Source organism: Sorex fumeus, unplaced genomic scaffold (assembly GCF_029834395.1).
Source record: "Sorex fumeus unplaced genomic scaffold, SorFum_2.1 ptg000044l, whole genome shotgun sequence".
In the NCBI taxonomy this organism is placed as follows: domain Eukaryota; kingdom Metazoa; phylum Chordata; class Mammalia; order Eulipotyphla; family Soricidae; genus Sorex; species Sorex fumeus.
Genome location: NW_026606101.1, coordinates 22,687,203 through 22,706,248, shown reverse-complemented (window position 1 = coordinate 22,706,248; position 19,046 = coordinate 22,687,203). Strand labels below are relative to the sequence as shown.

Below are 19,046 nucleotides of genomic sequence, written 5' to 3'. Positions count from 1 at the left end.
GTACCGACCCAAGGGAAAAAACTCATTCATTTAAGCTTTTAAAATGAGGCTCACTGTTAACATCTGGTTCAATTTTTCCTCTTTGCATCATATGCAGTTCTAGTGATGAATGTTAAGACTGCTTGCTGTGTACTTGCTGTGGAAGTATACAACAATAGCTGTATAAGCTCTATGAATGTAAATGTAGTCGGTGTAAGTGTGCTGGGCCAGGCATGTAGCTCAGCTCAAGAGCATTTGCCTTGGCTTGTGTTAGGCCAAGAGTTTTGTGTGATCCCCAGCACTGCAAAATAAGTAGATAATGTGACTAGAGTCATCAATGTGTATTCTATCTATTGGATTGTTTTAAGTATATAAGTATATAATTCTCACTGTCCATATTTTCTTTGCCAGATGGTGTTGAGACTCTGGATTCTGGGTGGCTGACGTGTCAGACTGAAATAAGGCTACGTTTGCATTATTCTGAAAAACCTCCTGTCTCAATAACAAAGAAAAAATTGAAAAAATCTAGATTTAGGTATGACTATTAGTTACTGTGATTGTGGCGATTTTATTCTTTTTAATAACACTATAGATTTCTAGCCCAACTGATTTAAACCTTTAAATACTGAGAAACTAACACGTTTACAGGTGATGTTAATTTTTTTTTTTTTACAAAGTATAGGATCTTAGGGTAGTGAACTACTTCCCTACCTCAGATAAACAAAGTTACATATGCACGTAAATCTCTGAATTTAAAACCAGAAATTTTTGTTTATACTTAAGTGATTTCAAAGCTTAATGTATCCTCATTCTTTTTGCCATTTCAAATTTCTGTAACAATAGATAGCTTGATTTTAAATTGATGTAACAAAAGTAATTCTGTGCCAAAATGAGAGGAATGTGGTAAAAGCAGAAAAATCGTGTTGGAAATATCCTATGACTTGAAAGTGGAAAAACATGGAACTGGAGCATGTGTCCAACTGGGGTTCAATCCTTGGCATACCTATGCTCACCTGAGCACTGCCAGGTGTGTGCCCCCACTACCCCACCCTCTCAAAAAAGAAAAGAAAATAGGAAAGGTAGTGGTTACCCAATAGTCCCAGATTAATTTATTTTTCAATTTTCAGTGTAAGAAGTAGATGCCAGGTTTTATTGAGATAGCTTAATGTTAATTGTGGGTGGCTTTATTTTCCTGACTTCATGCATGCCCTCAAGTGAGCTGTTATCTTTGGGACCTAACTTTTTGAAATATGGAGTTCTTTTATATATAATGTATTTTTTGATACTGTCACTGTCCTCCCATAGTTCATCGATTTACTCGAACGGGCCCAGTAACATTGTGAGATTTGTTATTACTGTGTTTGGCATATCAAATATGTCACAGGTGTAACTTGCCAGGCTTTGCCGTGCAGGCGAAATACTCTTGGTAGCTTGCCAGGCTCTCCGAACTCGGGTTTGCCACGTGCAAACGCCCTACCCACTGTGCTATCACTCCAGCCCCTTTTGATACTGCAGTTAATAAATCTATCAATGTTTTCCTGTAGCTCATTAAATATTATATCATTTTTCTCAGTTATGAAATACACAGGGAAAGTCTTTTGCATTGGTTATTCGGGGTAAGGTTCAGGTACCAACAGGTCTTAGGTCTATCTTGTCTCTCTCTGCATTAACTTTTCTAGGCTTCTGCTTTGCTCCTGAAAAACCCAAGGTAATTATGCCACATACTTCAGTTGTAAGATTCAGTTGACGACAAAGATTCTCTAGCCAGTTATTCGTATAGCTTTAAATAATGTTTTTTAAAAGAATCAAATAAATGATGTTAGAAGCTGAGGGATATCTTAATAGCATGTGACCTTGAAATTAACATAATAGAAAATCATTGGTTGGTGTGAATTTTTCATTGACTGTAGTAAAGAAATTATTAGAAAATTAATGGTTGGAGTTCCTGTGTGGACAACAGGTACGAACTGAGTCTTTCTGTTGATTTGCAGATCACTTTGAGTATACATGTTTTTGTGTTGTTTAAGGTTAGAATGATTTTTTTTGTTTTTAAATAACGAATCTTTGTTATTTATACAGTGTGATTAATTCCCATTGAAATCATTGTGCTAGCTGGAAATTGGTGTTTGTTCTGATCATTGTCCAACAACCCCCAGATTTATTTAGTTATAGATGAAACCAACATGAGGCAGGAAGTAGATTTTAACAACAGGTCACATGTTTCAAATAACTCATTGACATCAGATTGCAAAAATGAACTACGTTTTCTTCATAGTAAGTGGAAAGCAGTGTTTCTGATAGACATTATCTATTTTTAAAATACTTTTTAGATTCTTTCATTGACCCTTTTAAAAATATGAACTCTTACAGAGACATGCTGTTGGCAAAATGGCCATTTTTACCTTCAGCGTTCTGTTTTGTCTTTTGAGGTCATGGTACTCAGGTACTCGCGTAATATTCCTGGCTCTGTGTTCAGGGATCATTTCTGGTGGGGCTTGGGGGACCAAATGTGGTTTCTGGGCTGGCTACATTTAGGGTAAACCCCCTCCTTCTCTCCTATCTGACCCTTCGGTGTCTTTCTTGAATGTTTGTTACCTCCACTACATATAAACCCCCCTAATTGCATTATAAATCAGATCCCGTTTAAATCCAGAAACAGACATTTTCATAGCTTACTGTTGCTCTGTATAGTAACATTAGTTTCTCCATTAATAATATTAAAATTATTTAATCTGATCCTCGGGAGCTGACTCCAAGGGCTGGTGGTCATGCTTTGCGTGAGGGAACCTGGGTTTGAGCCCTAACATCATTGTAGTCAGAGCACTACTCCGTATGACTTCCTAACCACTACTGGTATGCTTCTAAAACAGAAGTTTAGTCTATACCCATTTCCATTGGTGCAAGAAATTTTAGAACTAAGTTAATTTGGTATTGCAAGTAATTAGTTCCCATTGAAAATGGACCTGGTTTGTGGACCTGTGTCTTCAAATCTGGTTTTGTTTTCTTTGGTCTGAGAGCCTTGGAAGAGTTTTAGACTCTTGGCTTAGTTATATAACCTCCCAGTTCTAATATTCTTGAAATGTATACTAACAGTAGAATTCAGTTTTATGATGCTTATATGTTTATTTTTACTTTATTCTAGTATTTTTGTGGGGCTGCGGGAGAGCCACACTCCAGGCAGTGGGGCTGCTGCTTCAGGACCTTGGAAGAAAAGTGCCAGGGGCGGAATCCCGGCCCCCTGCATGTAGAGCATGTGCTCATCGTGGTGAGCACTCTCTGTTCCAGGCTGGCATTTTAGTTTATTGATAAATTAATTTGTTTTTGTTTTGGCAGGATTACATCCCATGGTGCTCAGGATTTACTCCTGGCTTGGCACTCAGGGATCACTCCTGGCAGGCTCAGGCACTGTGGGGTGCTTTGTTTATTAGTTTTGGTTTTGGTTTTTGGGCTGCTCCTATTGGAACTCAGAGGTTAACTCCTGGTGGTGCTCAGAAGATGCCACAGGTTGAACCTGGCTCAGCTGTGTGCAGGGCTGAGGACACCCTTTGTCCTATCTCGCACCCAAGACCTGGATTTTAAAAATGAAGAATTCCTAAAAAGAGTATTAGCCACCTTTTTCATTTTAATACTTTTCAGCAATAACATGTAGCTCTGTTACTAATCTCTCACAAAACGAACCTAACACCTAGCAGTGTTTCCCAGCTCGAATGGAATGATGGAGAGTCTATCAGGTGCAGTTGAGTGGTATTGTTTGTTTACTTAAGGTAGATTTCTAAGGGACACTGAATAATTTTTTAAAGAGGGGGACAGTAGGCGAAAAGGAAAAGAATAGAATGTGACCTTTTTTCTTTCTTGAAGATATAGCATATTCAGAGAGTACTTTATTACATAACATTCATCTGAGTTTTCTTTTTGTACTTGTATTTGCATTTCCTTAATTTTTTTTCTTTCTATAGGGTAAAGCTCACTCTAGAGGGTCTGGAGGAAGATGATGATGATAGAGTATCTCCCACAGTTCTCCACAAAATGTCCAATAGCCTGGAGATCTCCTTAATAAGTGACAATGAGTTCAAATGCCGGCATTCACAGCCTGAGTGTGGGTATGGCTTACAGCCTGATCGCTGGACTGAGTATAGTATACAGACAATGGAACCAGACAACCTGGAACTAATATTTGATTTTTTTGAGGTGAGTTATTCCTTCACTGGGTGAAGAGGCTTGAGGGGAAAAAATGCAGACATGAACTTTTTCTGCTTTTGTGTAATTGATGTAAAGCACAATTGGTGCAACATTTTGTTTTGGTTGTGAGAGATCAAACCCAAAGTGTCATAAATATGAAGCTAATATGTTCCACTAAACTATACAGTGGCCTTCTACAGCTCTTTATCATCTATACATTTAAACAGGTTTTTAAAATCATGGAATTAATAAATTTTCGAGTACTATTAAGAATATTACTAAGATTGGGTCAGAGTTGGGGCAAGTCTAATGGGAAGGGGGACGGTACCGGCTCGTCCTTCATGCCCTACCAAGGTCACAAGTTACATCCCACGAGTGGCTCTCTTGCACGGCCACGGCTCCAGAGGCAAAAGGACTTAGTCCAGAGTCCGGCAGTTTGCGGCAGAAAAGTGAATGGACCATGCGTTAAACTACGGCGCCATGCCTCCCCAGGAGGGAAAGGGTGTTGCTTCCTTCCACCTTTTTCCCCCCAGCAGCAAGGTGGCTGCCACCTCAGATCTTACTGGAAAGCCAGGTATGAGCCGGCGGTGACAGGGCAACTGCAGTCTCATGGGAAGGGGGGGGCGGTAGTGGCTCATCCTTCCCGCCCTACCGAGGTCACGAGTTGCCCCTCATGAGCGGCTCTCCGGCACAGCCATAGCACCAGACGCACAGAAACCAATCTCGTAATTATCTGTCTCTTTTTAGAAATCCAAAATTGCATGGCTGCTATTGTGGCTGCGCGACATTATATGATTCTCGTAACCAGCTATAGAAAACAAAGTATTTCACAATGCCTTTTCAGCAGTTCTGATTGTTCGGGTGGGGGGGGAATTCTAAACAATAATGGTACATCTTTTGTCGAAATAATGAATGTAATCAGTGTAGAGAAGAGTTAAGTAGAAATCATCTGCCTCACAGGCACTGGGAGGGATGGGAAGGGGGTAAATTGGGGTTCTTGGTGGTGAAAAATGAGTACTGGTGAAGGGAAAGATGTCTGATCATTGTATGACCGAGACTTAAACCTGAAGGCTTTGTAACTTCCCACAGTGATTCAAAAAAAAAATAGAAGAAAAAAAATTGGGTCAGAGTAATAATATAGTGGGTAGGGCACTTACTTTACACGAGGCCAATTCAGTTCAATCCCCGGCATCCCATATGGTCCCCCCGAGAATGCCAGGAGTGATTCCAATGTACATAGCAGTGGGTAAACCCTAAGCACCTCCAGGTGACCCCAAAATTAAAAAAAAATCAAAATAAAAAAGAATTAAGATAATTTCCTTAGAATTAATTTTTTTGTTTGGGGTTTTTGTTGTTTTGTCTTTCGGGCCATATCCTGCTGGACTCAAAGGCTACTGTGAGTTGCTGGGATTTGCTTGCAAAGAATGTGTTCAGCCCATCGAACTATCTCTCAGACCCAGAGTCAGTGCTTTAAATCAAGACCCAGGTGTCTTGACATCTGTGGGCATTCAAATGGTGCCTTTTACAGAGTTCACAGTGGGCAACCTGATGTAACTAGCAGCTTTGAGACTTTTATACTTGGTCTCTGGATAGTTGAGGTTTTTTGTATGTTTTATTTTTTTTTAATAAGGATTCATTTTAACAGTGGACTAATTTTTACAACTTCACTTGGTGATAAAGTATGTAATAAGAATAATAGTTACTGTTAAAGTTGTTCAAAATCTGTGCTGCCAGCTCTTTCTTGTTTTTTTTTTTAATTGAATTACAGTGAAATACAGTTACAAGCTTTCATGTTTGCGTTTCAGTCATACAATGAGCAAACACCCACCCCTCCATCAGTGCACATTCTCTACTACCGGTGTCTCCAGTGTACCACCCTTTCCAATCCCCTGCCTCCATGGCAGACAATTTTCCCCATTCTCTCTCTCTACTTTTGGGCAATATGGTTTGTAATACAGACACTGAAAGGCTATCATGTTTGGTCCTGTATCAACTTTCAGCACACATCTCCCATTCCAAATGATTCCTCTTAGTGAGTCCCTTCTCTATTCCAGCTGCCTTCTCCCCCAACTTATGAGACAGGCTTCCAGCTATGAGCTGCCAGCTCTTTAGAGATACTTTTTGTTTTGGTTTGGTTTTGAGACCATACCACGTAGTGCTCAGGGCTTACTCCTGGTGGGGTTTGGGTGGCCATATGGGGTGCCAGGAATTGAGCCCTGGTCAGCTGTGTGCAAGACAATGTTCCCACTAGATGATGCTTTGAATCTTTGAGGATAGAAGTGTGTCTTGCTTATTATCTGCATATTACTTCATAATGTGCAGTGGCACCTAGCCACAGTTTCTTGAAAAGGGCACAGTTCAGGATGAGTTTAAACCCATTGGGGGCCTGGAGCTATAGCATAGTGGGTAGGGCTTTTGCCGTGCACACAGCTGACCCGGGTTCGATTCCCAGCATCCCATATGGTCCCCAAAGCACCGCCAGGACTAATTCCTGAGTGCAAAGCCCAGAGTAACCCCTGAGTATTGCTGCGTGTGACCCAAAAAGCAAAAAATATATATAAATTAAAAAATGAACCCATTGAGTAACAAATGATTATTAAAACCTTTGAATAATGTAATTTGATTAAGTCTTTAGACATAGATAACCCTTGTCAGTGGCTTTTTTACTTCATTGTATTATATAGAATTTAAAGTGTTTCCTTAAAAAGACAACAATAAAATCCTTTTAATAAATGTTTATTGGTGGGCTACTCCAGAGAGTGGTCATTGGTTGCTCCTGTATGGTGCTTGGGGAGTTGCTCCTGGTGACTTTTTGGGAACCATGCACTGGCATTGAATCTGGGGTCCCTGCATGTACAGTACAAACAGTCGTTTCAAACATCTCAGGTCCCTATTATTATATCTTAAGTAATAGAGAACTTAGACATGGTTTTAAAAGAGATTTCTGGTGAATGTTTTTTATTCTTTAAGGCCATTTCTTTTCATGCTGTCTTGGACAGCCTGATTTCCCTTTCATTTGGCCACTAGTTTGGGGATATTATTTATAGACAAGGCTAAAAAATTGTCAGTGTTATTCAGAGTAAGAATTCACCTCACACTGTTTAGGAGATCAGAATCATAAATCACCTGAGTTAGGATTAATACATAGTGTAACCTCTTACTATTAAAGGGAAATACATCACTCTAACAAATAAGCCATATAAATTATCTGAGTATAAATTTGATTGTACTTGTTAATATCTGTCTCTCCATAAATGTTGTTCACTTTATCCTTGGAGGTTGGTGAAGTAGCTGGGCTTTACATGGTTTGGTATCAGGGCCCACTCCTGCCTCTCTGTTCAGTGACCCTCCTGGCATTATGGTTCAGTACCAGGATCATGAACGATGGGCACCTTATCCTCTGTGCTGTCTCTCTGCCGTTGACTCTGTTCACTTGAGTGTAGCTTTTGATTTTTAGGTGGAAGATACTGAAGTAAAAGAATTCAGATAATCTCTTTTGTTTTATCAGGAAGATCTCAGTGAACATGTGGTTCAGGGCGATGCCCTTCCTGGACATGTGGGTACAGCTTGCCTCTTGTCATCCACCATTGCCGAGAGTGGAAAGAGTGCAGGAATCCTTACTCTTCCTATTATGAGCAGAAATTCCAGGAAAACCATAGGCAAAGTGAGAGGTAAGCCTGGAAAAGCAGGATGACCCTTTAGTCTCTTCCCAGTTACTGTGTTTTAGGGGAGAAAGTGGGCGCCTCCCAGGCAGTGTTCAGGGGTTCCTCCTGGCTTAACTTGGCTCAGCCATGTGGACTGTGCAATACAGCTTAGGTCTGGTGACCTGGTATTACTTGGACATGGCAGTGCTGGGAGCCCGCAGTGTAAATGTGCTGACAGCGGGAGGACTCAGTGTCAGGGAACAAACTGGGGGCCTTGCTGCATGTCAGGCTTGTGCTCCAGCCCTTTGAGCTGGCTCCCTGACCCCAGGCGGCCTTTTATTAATAGGCACACGTTACGTTATTTCCATTAGTTTCAAATTGATTTCATGAGAGTGGTAAAGATTAACAGTTTGTTTTAGAATAGTAACTAAATCAGTAACATACAGGACTGTTACATAATCTGGAGGTTTTTACTTTGACTCAGTTTTGGGTTAGTGATTTTTTTTTCTATTTGATAAAGATTGACTATGTGGCTTAAGTGTATGACCTTTATAATTTCGATTTTTTTCTCCCTCCCCCTCTGTTTTTCCCCTACAAAGTTGATTATATCATCATTAAGCCATTACCAGGATATAATTGTGACATGAAGTCTTCATTTTCCAAGTATTGGAAGCCAAGGATACCATTGGATGTTGGACACAGAGGTGCAGGGAATTCGACAACAACTGCTCAGTAGGTTGACTGTGTGGTGCTAGCATTTGGTACCTTATACTTGAGATGGTTATTGCATTGGTTTGACTAAAAGTCAAATGATTCTTTTATTAGTACCCTGGATTTTAAGTATGATTCAGTGATTAGGACACTCAGTTTAAGTTAATTAGATAACCAATTCTCTCCTAAGCTCTGGTCAGTCTTGTTAATATGCTCCTGATTAGTGATCAGAAGACATTGAAACTAGAAAGTGGGAGGGAGGCTAGATGAAGAAAAGCATTAGCCAGGAGCATCACTGCTTCTGTGGTGTAGTCCTGATTGTTGGCGTATCGCCCTTTCTGGGTCTCAGTTTCCTTGTTTGTTTGAGGAAAAGTTTCCATGCTTCCACCCAATTGGTGTGCCCACAATTTCCCATTCTCTGAATCTGCCAGTACTAAATCAGCTGAGACCTCATTGTGGGGAATAGGTTTCCATGTGTGCCTGCGCTTTTTTGTAAAGGTTTGTTTCCTTTAATTGGGCACCATACTTGCAGGGAGGAATGTAGGATATATGTATATTTGGCATGTAAATATAACCCTTAAGACATGCATCTTCGAAATAAATCACCCAGGTGATAGTAGTTGCTGTCTTTTGGGGAGGATTGAAATAAGCTTCAGTGTAGACATTTATGTATCATTTCCAGGCCTTTTGGCTAAGAAATGTATAAGAGAGAAAGAACTATTTCCATTATTGAAAATATGGTTGGCTTTTGTATTACATTTATATTTTTTCTTATATGTTACATACAATAACTCTATATATTCTCCTTCAGGCTTGCTAAAGTGCAAGAAAATACTATTGCTTCTTTAAGAAATGCTGCTAGTCATGTGAGTGACCCTCTCAAAACTTTTTTTTTCAGTTTCAAGTATATCTTCATATTTCAACATCTGTATCTGCTACATTACAATCCAGTTTCTAAAGTTAGACTTTCCATCCAGGACCACACTGCTGATCCCCTTTTACCTGTTTTATTTTTTAAGAACTGCTTTGTACAAACAGCACATACAAGGTTGTTTTATTGACAAGAATTAAAATAGTACATAACTACAACTACTAATCTCTGCATTCTGGAAAATAGATACCATGCTTACTGTGAACTATTTGTTTGTTTATTTGTTTAGAGGCCAAACCCTGTGGTGCTCAGGCCTTACTCCTGCTCTGCTCTGATGGGTCACTCCTAGAAGACTCTGGAACCATAAATAATACTATGGGTCATACTGGGACTTGAACCCAGGTTGACCCCCTCTTGCAAGTCCAGCATCTTACTCACTGTAATATCTCTCTGGCCCCAACTTTTAGTGAACATTATTTTAATGCATCTAGTAAATAAATGCATATTTATTACATCTAGGTCTAGGTTGCAGGAACACATTTGTTCTCTAAGAGGGAACATCTCTTCTATTCTCTTGGGACTTCTGTGCTCAGTGTTTTTTGTTTCTGGTGTCATACCTGGCGGTGCTGAAGACATAATCCTTGCTCTGTGCTCAGGGATTGAACCAGGGTTGCATTCTGTAAGGCAAGTGCCTTAGTACCTGTATTATCTCCCCAGCCCTTCCTGAGATTCCTTTAATCATTTCACAGGGAAGCGGTCATTTAAACCAGTTCTGACTGTTGGTCTGAAGATGGAGCAAGACAGAGAAATAGATCTGGGCAATTTTCTCTTGCCTGCATCAATAGTTTAAATGGGGAATATTTATACATATTACTTCTAAACATGTTTCAAGTGAAATTAAAGTATTTTTAGGTATTTATATTGTATTTAGGTGCATGGTTAAGGGTAGGATGAAAACATTGGAATCATAGCATCCTATTGAAGTATCACATTTTTGAGTGATTGAGGCAAGGAATATTTTCCACTAAGCATCGCTTTTATCCTTGTAGGTTATTTAGATACTTACTTTGCAATGTTATAGAAGAAAGTAGCAGTGATTTTATGTAACACTTAAAAGGTTATCAATTTATATTCTTCATACAGCTTGGTTTTGTTCATTTTCTTAACTCATTTTACAGAATTGTAGAGGGTTCAAAGAGTTCCAAGAATGCTTTTTAGCTTTTGTCATCGATTGCAACTTGATGTTGGGGGGTGGATGGGGGTGGGTGGGGAAGTTAGTTGGTCTTTGGCCCACACAGTGCTGGGGTCTCTACCAGTGGTATCCACCTCCTACTTGTGGTTTGAATGTCCAGTGGAAATATGCGGGGGTAGGTAGGCCTGGGTTCTGGGCTTCTGTTTCGCTCTGTATCTGCCAGTATCTGTGGCAGGATGTGACACCCGTGAGGGTCATCCCACTGGCACAGAAAGGCCCTAGAGGATGTTCGGTTGGTAGCTAGGAAGATAGCCCAAGGCCCATTCCCTACCCAGGAATGAATGCCTATACAATAATGAAAAGAAAATAGAGTTATTGTGATAGTTCCATGGGCTGAAGCACATGATTTGCATGCAGGAAGCCTGGATTTACTCCCCACCAGCACATGAGCCCTCTAAACGCCACTGGAAGTGACCCATAAGGCACTGCCAGGTGTGGCCCAAATCAAAAAATGTATGTCAGTTACATAGATGGAGTGTTGTTTTAAAAGAAGAAATTAATACTTGTTTATTTTTGTCAGGGTGCAGCCTTTGTAGAATTTGACGTACATCTTTCAAAAGATTTTGTACCTGTGGTATATCATGATCTGACCTGTTGTCTGACTATGAAAAAGGTATGTTGATATTCTCTCCTTGTAAAACACACATAAAATTTTAAAACTAGGAAGTTCGTTCCATATTTAGTGTGTAGAATTAGTCTGCTCATTTTCTTATTGAGTTTCCAGTTTTTTCTTCTCAAATTTCTGCAACATTGAGAAAGTGATGAGAAAGAAATATCCATTTCCTAGCTTAGGATCTGTGTATTGCTGAATTTGCTTTTAAAAAGGAATTTTATTCAACTAAAAGACTTCCTAGGAAGTTTCTATGTGAGTCTGCCACTCTCCCAATTTTGAGGCAGGAGAGGAAACCATCAGTATTTGCTTTTAACTTCCCTTCTTTTTACGTGACTTTTTCTCACATAAAGAGGCTAATAGGATTTGACAGAAGTGGTAAGAATCACAATGAAAAATTTAAAAAATAATTGGCAGGTAGGAAGATAGCCCAAAAGGCCGCAACATATGCTTTGCTTGCTGGGGTATGAGTGCTCCCAGCCTCTCTGGTCCCCTGAGCACCACTGGGAGTGACCTCTGAGCAGGCTGTGTGACACAGAATTCGAAAGAAAACTGGGAAAGTGTTTTGGAGCCAGTGATAGAGCCTCTGTGTAGGAGATTAGATAAGAGATAGAAATATTCAGAACTAAACACTAATAGTTTGGTATTTGACATAATTAGTTTAAGCAACAAGAGACTAGGGATTTGGTAAAATTGGCTGATGTTAAGGTAAACTTGACCTGGAATGGACGTAGGTAGAGTGGAGATGAGAGCAAGACAGAGGGAGAAGTCTAAAAATAGATTGACAAATGCATTTCTTCAAAATTATAATTGTATAAAGAAAAAGAAATTTGAATTGTACAGATTTGTTGTCATAATTCACATAGTACCTAAACTATAATAACTTCTAACACTGATATCTCAGGGACTTAAATTCACAGTTTATTTGGCATCTGGCTTTGTTTTTCCTGCATGGTAAAATATTTTCATTGAAATAACAGTTAGACACCATGATTTACAGTACAGTAATGGGGTTTTGAGCATACGGGTGTTCAGATCACAGTCACACCATCCTGGGTTCCCTCACACTCCTCACCCTGCCTCCTTGGCAATCACTGTTTTGATTTAATTGTTACAGCTGAGTCACATGTTTACAGTAGTATTGGTTTGGCTCTTAGATTTTTTTTGTTGTTGTTCTTAAAATTTTGATGTGTACAGTTAGCTCACCTCTACAACACCAACATTTTAAAATTGCCTTGCGTATCCTTTTCCAGAGTTGATTTTAGTGGTTTGTTAAGATCTGTGACACTGTACCAAACAATGCATGTAGCACTTTGCTTGCCACCAGTTTCTCCCCTGCTATATGGGTTTGGATTACAGTCACACATGGGAAAAACCTGACTGTTTCTGTGAACTGGTGTTAGGAAGAAGCAAAGAGAATGGCACCTGTTTATGTGGGAGAGGGGTACATAACCCCAAAAGGAAAGGAGCAGAAACATTCATGCACAGTGACAAAGTGAGAGGGTGGAATGGTACAGGATAACAAACCCAAGTATGAGATTAATTAAACTAATTATAATTTATTTTTGAATATCTGAGAATTTGTTGAAGAGCATTTTGGATTCTTTTTTTAGATGGACAAGTAATATTTAGTAATAAAAACGGAGAACAAATCCAAGTTTACCAGAATCCACAGAAGCAAAAATTAGAAAGCTAAGTGTATAAATTAATATAAAAATTAATATATTTGTTCAATATTCATTACTTGTATGCACACATGTACAACATTATCAGTTACAAATAAGTAAAAAGTAAAAATTATACTGAAGGGAAGATGGTATCATGAAGTGGCATCTAAATATTCTTTTTTCTTTTTACACTTTCAAAGCTTTCATATTTAAGTCATACAATGATTGGATTTATTTTTAACAGACCTGCCTGCTCCGAAGTTGAATCTAAATGAGTTAATTAGGCAATAAAAGTAATAATGTGTGTGTGTAATTAACTTGAATTTAAGTTGGTTTTTCTTATAAAACGAACTCCTGCATTGCAAAAATCAAGTCATTCAGACTATTATAGAATAAAAAAGTCTTTTCTTCCCATTTCTTTGGTTTTAAGCTTAACCTATCCTTCAAGTTTCCTGTCTCCCTTATTCTTCAGTTTTTCTTGTATGTTTTTCCAGAAAAAATTTTATGCATACACAGCCTCATGTCTGATGTGCATGAACAACTGCAAATGTAATGAAAGCATTTGTTGTTGATGTTGGGACTAGGGAGGCAAGCAGGGGAGCTGTGGAGCACTAGGAGGTGGCTGTAGTAGCGTGCCTCACTCCTGACTCTCAGCCGTGTTCTCAGGAGGGTGCTGGCCTCAGAGGTCAGGCTCCTGGAACCCCTGTGATACTGCACCTTAAGCCCATTTCCTCTGCCTGGGAACTTCTCCCTGTCCTCTGGGTCTTAGGGAACCCGGGGTTGTCATGCTCAGGTACAGCTATCTACTTCACAGGGAAAGGAAAAGTCAGTTCCAAGGCAGCGAAGAAAAGGAGACAGTTTTTCCATGACAGTTGATTTCTGTAGATATTTTTGACCAAACTCAAGATTCCATACAACTTAGAAGCTAAAAGGTTGAATCTTAAAGAATGAGCTGGGAGAGGTTGGCATAGGTAAGGATTCCCCTTCCGGGGCTCATCCAGCCTCAATGTTCAGTTATAACTTGGGAGTTTTATTTTTCCTCTTTATTTTCTTTTTAGAAATTTGATGCTGATCCAGTTGAACTCTTTGAAATTCCAGTCAAGGAATTAACATTTGATCAGCTTCAGTTGTTAAAGGTTAGTAGCGCAAAACATGAATTTTCCTCTAGTTTCAGGGCTATTTGCCTGAATATGGTATTAGTTCTCTTTGCTCTGGAGATGACTATAACATTGAAAAAGGGTAATGTGTAATTCTGCTGTACTTGGTTTTTATTTGTTTGTTTGCTTTTTGGGTCACACCCGGCGATGTTCAGGGGTTACTCCTGGCTATGCACAAGGGAATGACTCCTGCGGTGCTTGGGGGACCATATGGGATGCTGAGGTGTTTGCAAGGCAAACACCCTACCCACTGTATTACCACTCCAGCCCCAATACTGCTGTGCTTGGAATTCATACTAATCCATCTGTTGTCTTGTTCTGTGGACCCCATTGATTTTTGCTTTCAGGAACAGGCGAGATCCTAATTCTTTATAAATTATGGGGGTTTGCCCTCGTAGTCTTAGATGGCGCTGATCCACTTTAGCTCTGTATATTAAACCTGTCACTTTTTATCATTACCCTCGTATGCTACAAGTTTAACATGTTAATATCTAAGGTCTTTATTTTGTTGATGCCATATAATTTTACATGGTTTCGTTTTTGGGGGGCCACAGCCAGTGGTGCTGAGGGCTCCTTTCTGGTTCTGTGCTCAGGGATCACTCTTGGGAGTCCTCAGAGGGTCTTTTGCTGGAGGTAAACTAGGGTCACGTCATGTAAGACACAAGCCTTGCCCTTTTTTTTCTCTCCCTGTTTGTTTTTGAATCATCTGTATTTGTGCTCAGGGCTTACTTCTGTCAGGGCTCAGAGGACCATATGCAATGTTGGATTAAATCACATACAAGGCAAGCACCCTACCTGCTATACTATCTCTCTGGTCCTTAATAGACTCATAATTCTGTTACGATCTTATCTCACTTGCTAGATTTTCAAGTTTATTCACCATATCTTCATAAACTGAGTCCATTATCTGATTGTCTTTTGTGTGTGTGTTTTTTTTAGCTCACTCATGTGACTGCGTTAAAATCTAAAGATCTAAAAGGTATGTACCAATAAGGAAGCAGCTTTTATTTCATTAATAGCATTTCTTTATGTATTATAACATTCTCGGAATAGTCTGTTAAATGTAATTTTATGTATACAAGAAAGCTGTTTTTATTTTCAAATGCATATATTTTATGTGTTTTATACTAATTATTGTTTGCTTTTATGAGTTTTCTTAGCTTTATGATTCAAGTTCTTTGTAATTTTGGACCTATCACTCTTTCCAACCATATTAACCAATTATGAAGTGTAGTGACTGGAGAATTTGGCTCCAGAGCCAGAACTTAAAACCTGGTCCTAGCATTTATCTGCTCTGCTACTGGGTGTTTACTTCGCTACTGGTCTCAGTTTCCTCAGTGCCTGTCTTACCTACGAAGGCTTTGTGATAACATATTAATTTTTATCTCATGGAATTTAATGGTCTGTACCATTTATTTCAGATTTTGTGTTTGTTTTGGGGCCACACGAGGAGTTGCTCAGGGGTCACTTCTGGCTCTGCACTCAGGCATAACTCCTGGTGGTGTTTGGGGGGCTCTATGGGATTGAACCCAGGTCAGCCACATGCAAGGCAAGCACCATACCCACTCTTTAGTCTTCTATTTTTGTCTTTTATTTATTTTATAATGCCGGAATCAGACCCAGGCCCTTATATATGCAATAAAGTGTTACAATATCAAGCTGGATCTCCAGCTTAATTCTTCTTTTGGATTCCAGGCCATGCCTGGCAGTGTTCAAAGATTCTTCCTGGCATAGTACTTAGGAGATCAGGTCACACTGGGGATTGAACTCCATCCCCCCCCACCATGCGGAGCACAGCCACCCACTCTCTGACCCCTAAACCTTTGTTTTAATACAAAAGCTTATTTTTTTTGTTTTATAGTCCCAGAAATATTTATTGTACATTACACATAATCAATATATGGTTTTCTGTGGTTATATTGAGTCTGTTTGAATGCATTGTACAAAATTACAAAGTGCTAAATATTCTGAAGATTATTTTCAGAAAGTAAATATGAGTCTTTGACCACTTATCGCTATTATTAGTAATATGAATTTTACCTCTATTCACCTAGAAAATTTTACATGAAATAATTTTTTTAAGTTGCAATAGACAGGCTTAGTCACTGTCACTGTCATTGTCCTCCCATTGTTCATTGATTTGCTGAAGAGGGCCCAGTAATGTCTCCATTTTGAGACTTGCTGTTACTGTGTTTAGCATATCCAGTATGTCATGGGTAGCTTGCCGGGCTCTTCGAGAGGGGCAGAAGGAATTGAACCCGGGTCGGTCGAGTCGGCCATGTGCAAGGAAAATGCCCTACTGCTGTGCTCCAGCCCACACAGGCTTAGTAAAGGGCCTTATTTATTTGTTTTTAGTCTTGCTGTTAAAATTTTTCTCCTTTGGAAATAAAGCTCCGTGGTAGACTGTATGCCTTGCTGTGTGAATCCTTGGGCACAATTCCTGGGCCCCAGTACCCAGTTAAAAAACACTCAGAGCAAGGTGAGGGGTGGGAATGTGACCCAGGATGGATCTTTGCCTGTGTGAAGTCCTGGTTTCAATCCTGTCATCAGCCCCTTCCCACACACAAAAATGCAGCAGGTTGGGGCTGGGGAGTAGGGAAAGGGAGTATCTATTTTGAACTAAATGAAAATAGCTATGGGTTCTTTTAATTTTTTAATTTCTGCCTTTTGAGTGGGCTGGAACGATAGCACAGCAGGTAGGGCATTTGCCTTGCACGCGGCCGACCCGACTGACTCCGGTTCGATTCCTCCACCCCTCTCGGAGATCCCAGCAAGCTACCGAGAGTATCTTGCCCACACGCCAAAGCCTGGCAAGCTACCCATGACTGATGTATTCGATATGCCAAACACAGTAACGAGACTCACAATGGAGACGTTAGTGGGCCCGCTCAAGCAAATCGATGAACAATGGGAGGACAGTGCTACAGTGAGCTGATTTTGGCGTTTCAAATAGGAAGTCTTAACAAGGTGGCATTTCTTTGTTTTTGATCCAAACCAAGGTGGCATTTCATGATTCCTTTGAGAAAATGCAGATCACTGCTTATGACTAATTTTTAAAAAGTAGTGTTACCGTTTTCCTAAGAAAATATTACTGTTGAGGCCACAAGGCATGGTGTTTGCATTAAATGTTATAAGCTATTTTCTTCATATAGGATTTTTATTTAGATTTTAACTGATAAAAATGAGTACAAAAGCCTTCAAAAGTACTGTATGTGAAACATTTGCATAATTACTTCAGCATCTCTCCCTTTTCCCCCTAAGAATTTAGGAGTGTATCTTAGTGATAAAATGGCATTTTATCTCCTGAGATTTTTAATTTAAAATTTCAGAATCTGTGGTAGAGGAAGAAAATTCCTTTTCTGAAAATCAACCATTTCCTTCACTTAAGATGGTAAGTTCCTTGAGTAAACTGGAGCTGTGCTTTCTCTTGAATCTCTTTGACAAGCATGGAGTTTTCAATGACAACAGTAGTAAAAATTTGTCACCATTGATGTTTTTTGGAGATGATAAATTATTTAGTGATATACTGATGTTACTTTTTGTTTTAAGTAATTTACTCAAAGAAAGAAAGGAAATCCACATTTTTGTACTTGAGGGGAGGAACAGGGAAAGGATGGGAAGGAGAGATGGGTCATTTGGCCAGGGGTGAGCACTTTTGTAATATTTTAAATTCTTACTCAGTTTTTGGAGAGAATCAAGGTTCTCTGGCCAAAGAAAATAATTATCCTGGTTTCAGACGCAGATTTTAAGAAATTCTTTTTAAAAATGTCACAATAGCTAAACTTTTCATAAAGAATCCCTTTGACAGTACAGGGCAAACTTATCTGCATGCCAGGTGCTGTCCTTGTTCTTGCTGGCTTTGTTTACTGTCTTCTGTTTTCTGATAGTTTCAGTTACAGTAGAAAACCCGTATGGATTCCCTGGTACAGAACCAGAAATCAGCCCTGAGCATCACTGGGTGTGGCTAAAAGAAACCAAAACCAAACAAACAAAAAAACAAAAGGAAAGATAGCCTTAAACCAAGATTGTCAGGGTATTTTAAACATAATTTGAGGACCAGAGAAATGAGAGACCCTCTGCACACCAGATGATCCCCCCAAGCCCACCAGCAATGATCCCTGAGTGCAGAACTAGGAGAAAGTTCTGAACACATCCATGTGTGCCTCCCCCCCTCCCCCAAACAAAAAGATTAAAACATAAGTTAAAGCTGGAGAGAGAATGCAGCTAATGGCATGCTTTATACACACAAAGCCTGGATTGGATCCCAGCACCATAACCCCTGAGAACTCAGGATAAAACCCCCAAACCTTGATGGGGCGACTACAGAGTTGGAAGAGCTGTGTTCTTGTTTGTTTTGAGGCCACATCCAGCATTACTCAGGGCTTAATCCTGGCTATATACACTCAAGAATTACACCTGGTGGTGCATGTATTTGCCTATTTTTCATGTTTTAGACTTCATCAAGTCTTCTCTTTATAGATTAAAACGAGATTTATATTTTCAGTTTTGGGGGCGGAGGGAGGGTCCATGCCCAGTTCCAACCCCAGTGATGCTCAGGAGTTACTCCTGGCTCTACACTAAGGAATCACTCCTGGAGGTGCTCAAGGGACCTTATAGAGTGCTTGGAATTGAACTTGGGTCATCTAGGTGCAAGGCAAATGTCAACCTACTGTACTATTGCTCTAACCCCCATATTTTCAATTAGATTTTCCATTTAATGACTGTCAAAATGATGGCAAATGGTTGATATATGACCATTAGATAAATCAGCACTGTATTATTTATATAGAAATAATCGTATGACTGTAAAATCTTTTATTTGGAGATAACATCTTTTCAGAGGGTTATTAGACATTTGTTACTGAGTATAGTTACCCTTTTTGAAGAGAGACACACCCGTGTGCTCAAGTCCTACCCCCGGTTTTGCACATTCAGGAATCACTCAGGTGGCCTTGGTGGGGGGATTACATGGGGTG

At 39.7% G+C, this 19,046-nt stretch overlaps 1 protein-coding gene across 2 annotated transcripts in view; it reads left to right on the top strand.

Moving 5' to 3' along the window:
- Positions 1-19,046, top strand: part of GPCPD1 (glycerophosphocholine phosphodiesterase 1) — a 57,685-nt gene that overhangs the window by 26,568 nt on the left and 12,071 nt on the right. For both annotated transcript variants that reach the window (XM_056121243.1, XM_056121242.1), the window contains exons 7-15: positions 391-514; positions 3,936-4,167; positions 7,667-7,829; positions 8,402-8,534; positions 9,325-9,379; positions 11,157-11,249; positions 13,972-14,049; positions 15,010-15,049; positions 17,400-17,461. In XM_056121243.1, coding sequence (XP_055977218.1) covers positions 391-514; positions 3,936-4,167; positions 7,667-7,829; positions 8,402-8,534; positions 9,325-9,379; positions 11,157-11,249; positions 13,972-14,049; positions 15,010-15,049; positions 17,400-17,461 — 980 coding nt within the window. The remainder of the gene's footprint in view (positions 1-390; positions 515-3,935; positions 4,168-7,666; positions 7,830-8,401; positions 8,535-9,324; positions 9,380-11,156; positions 11,250-13,971; positions 14,050-15,009; positions 15,050-17,399; positions 17,462-19,046) is intronic.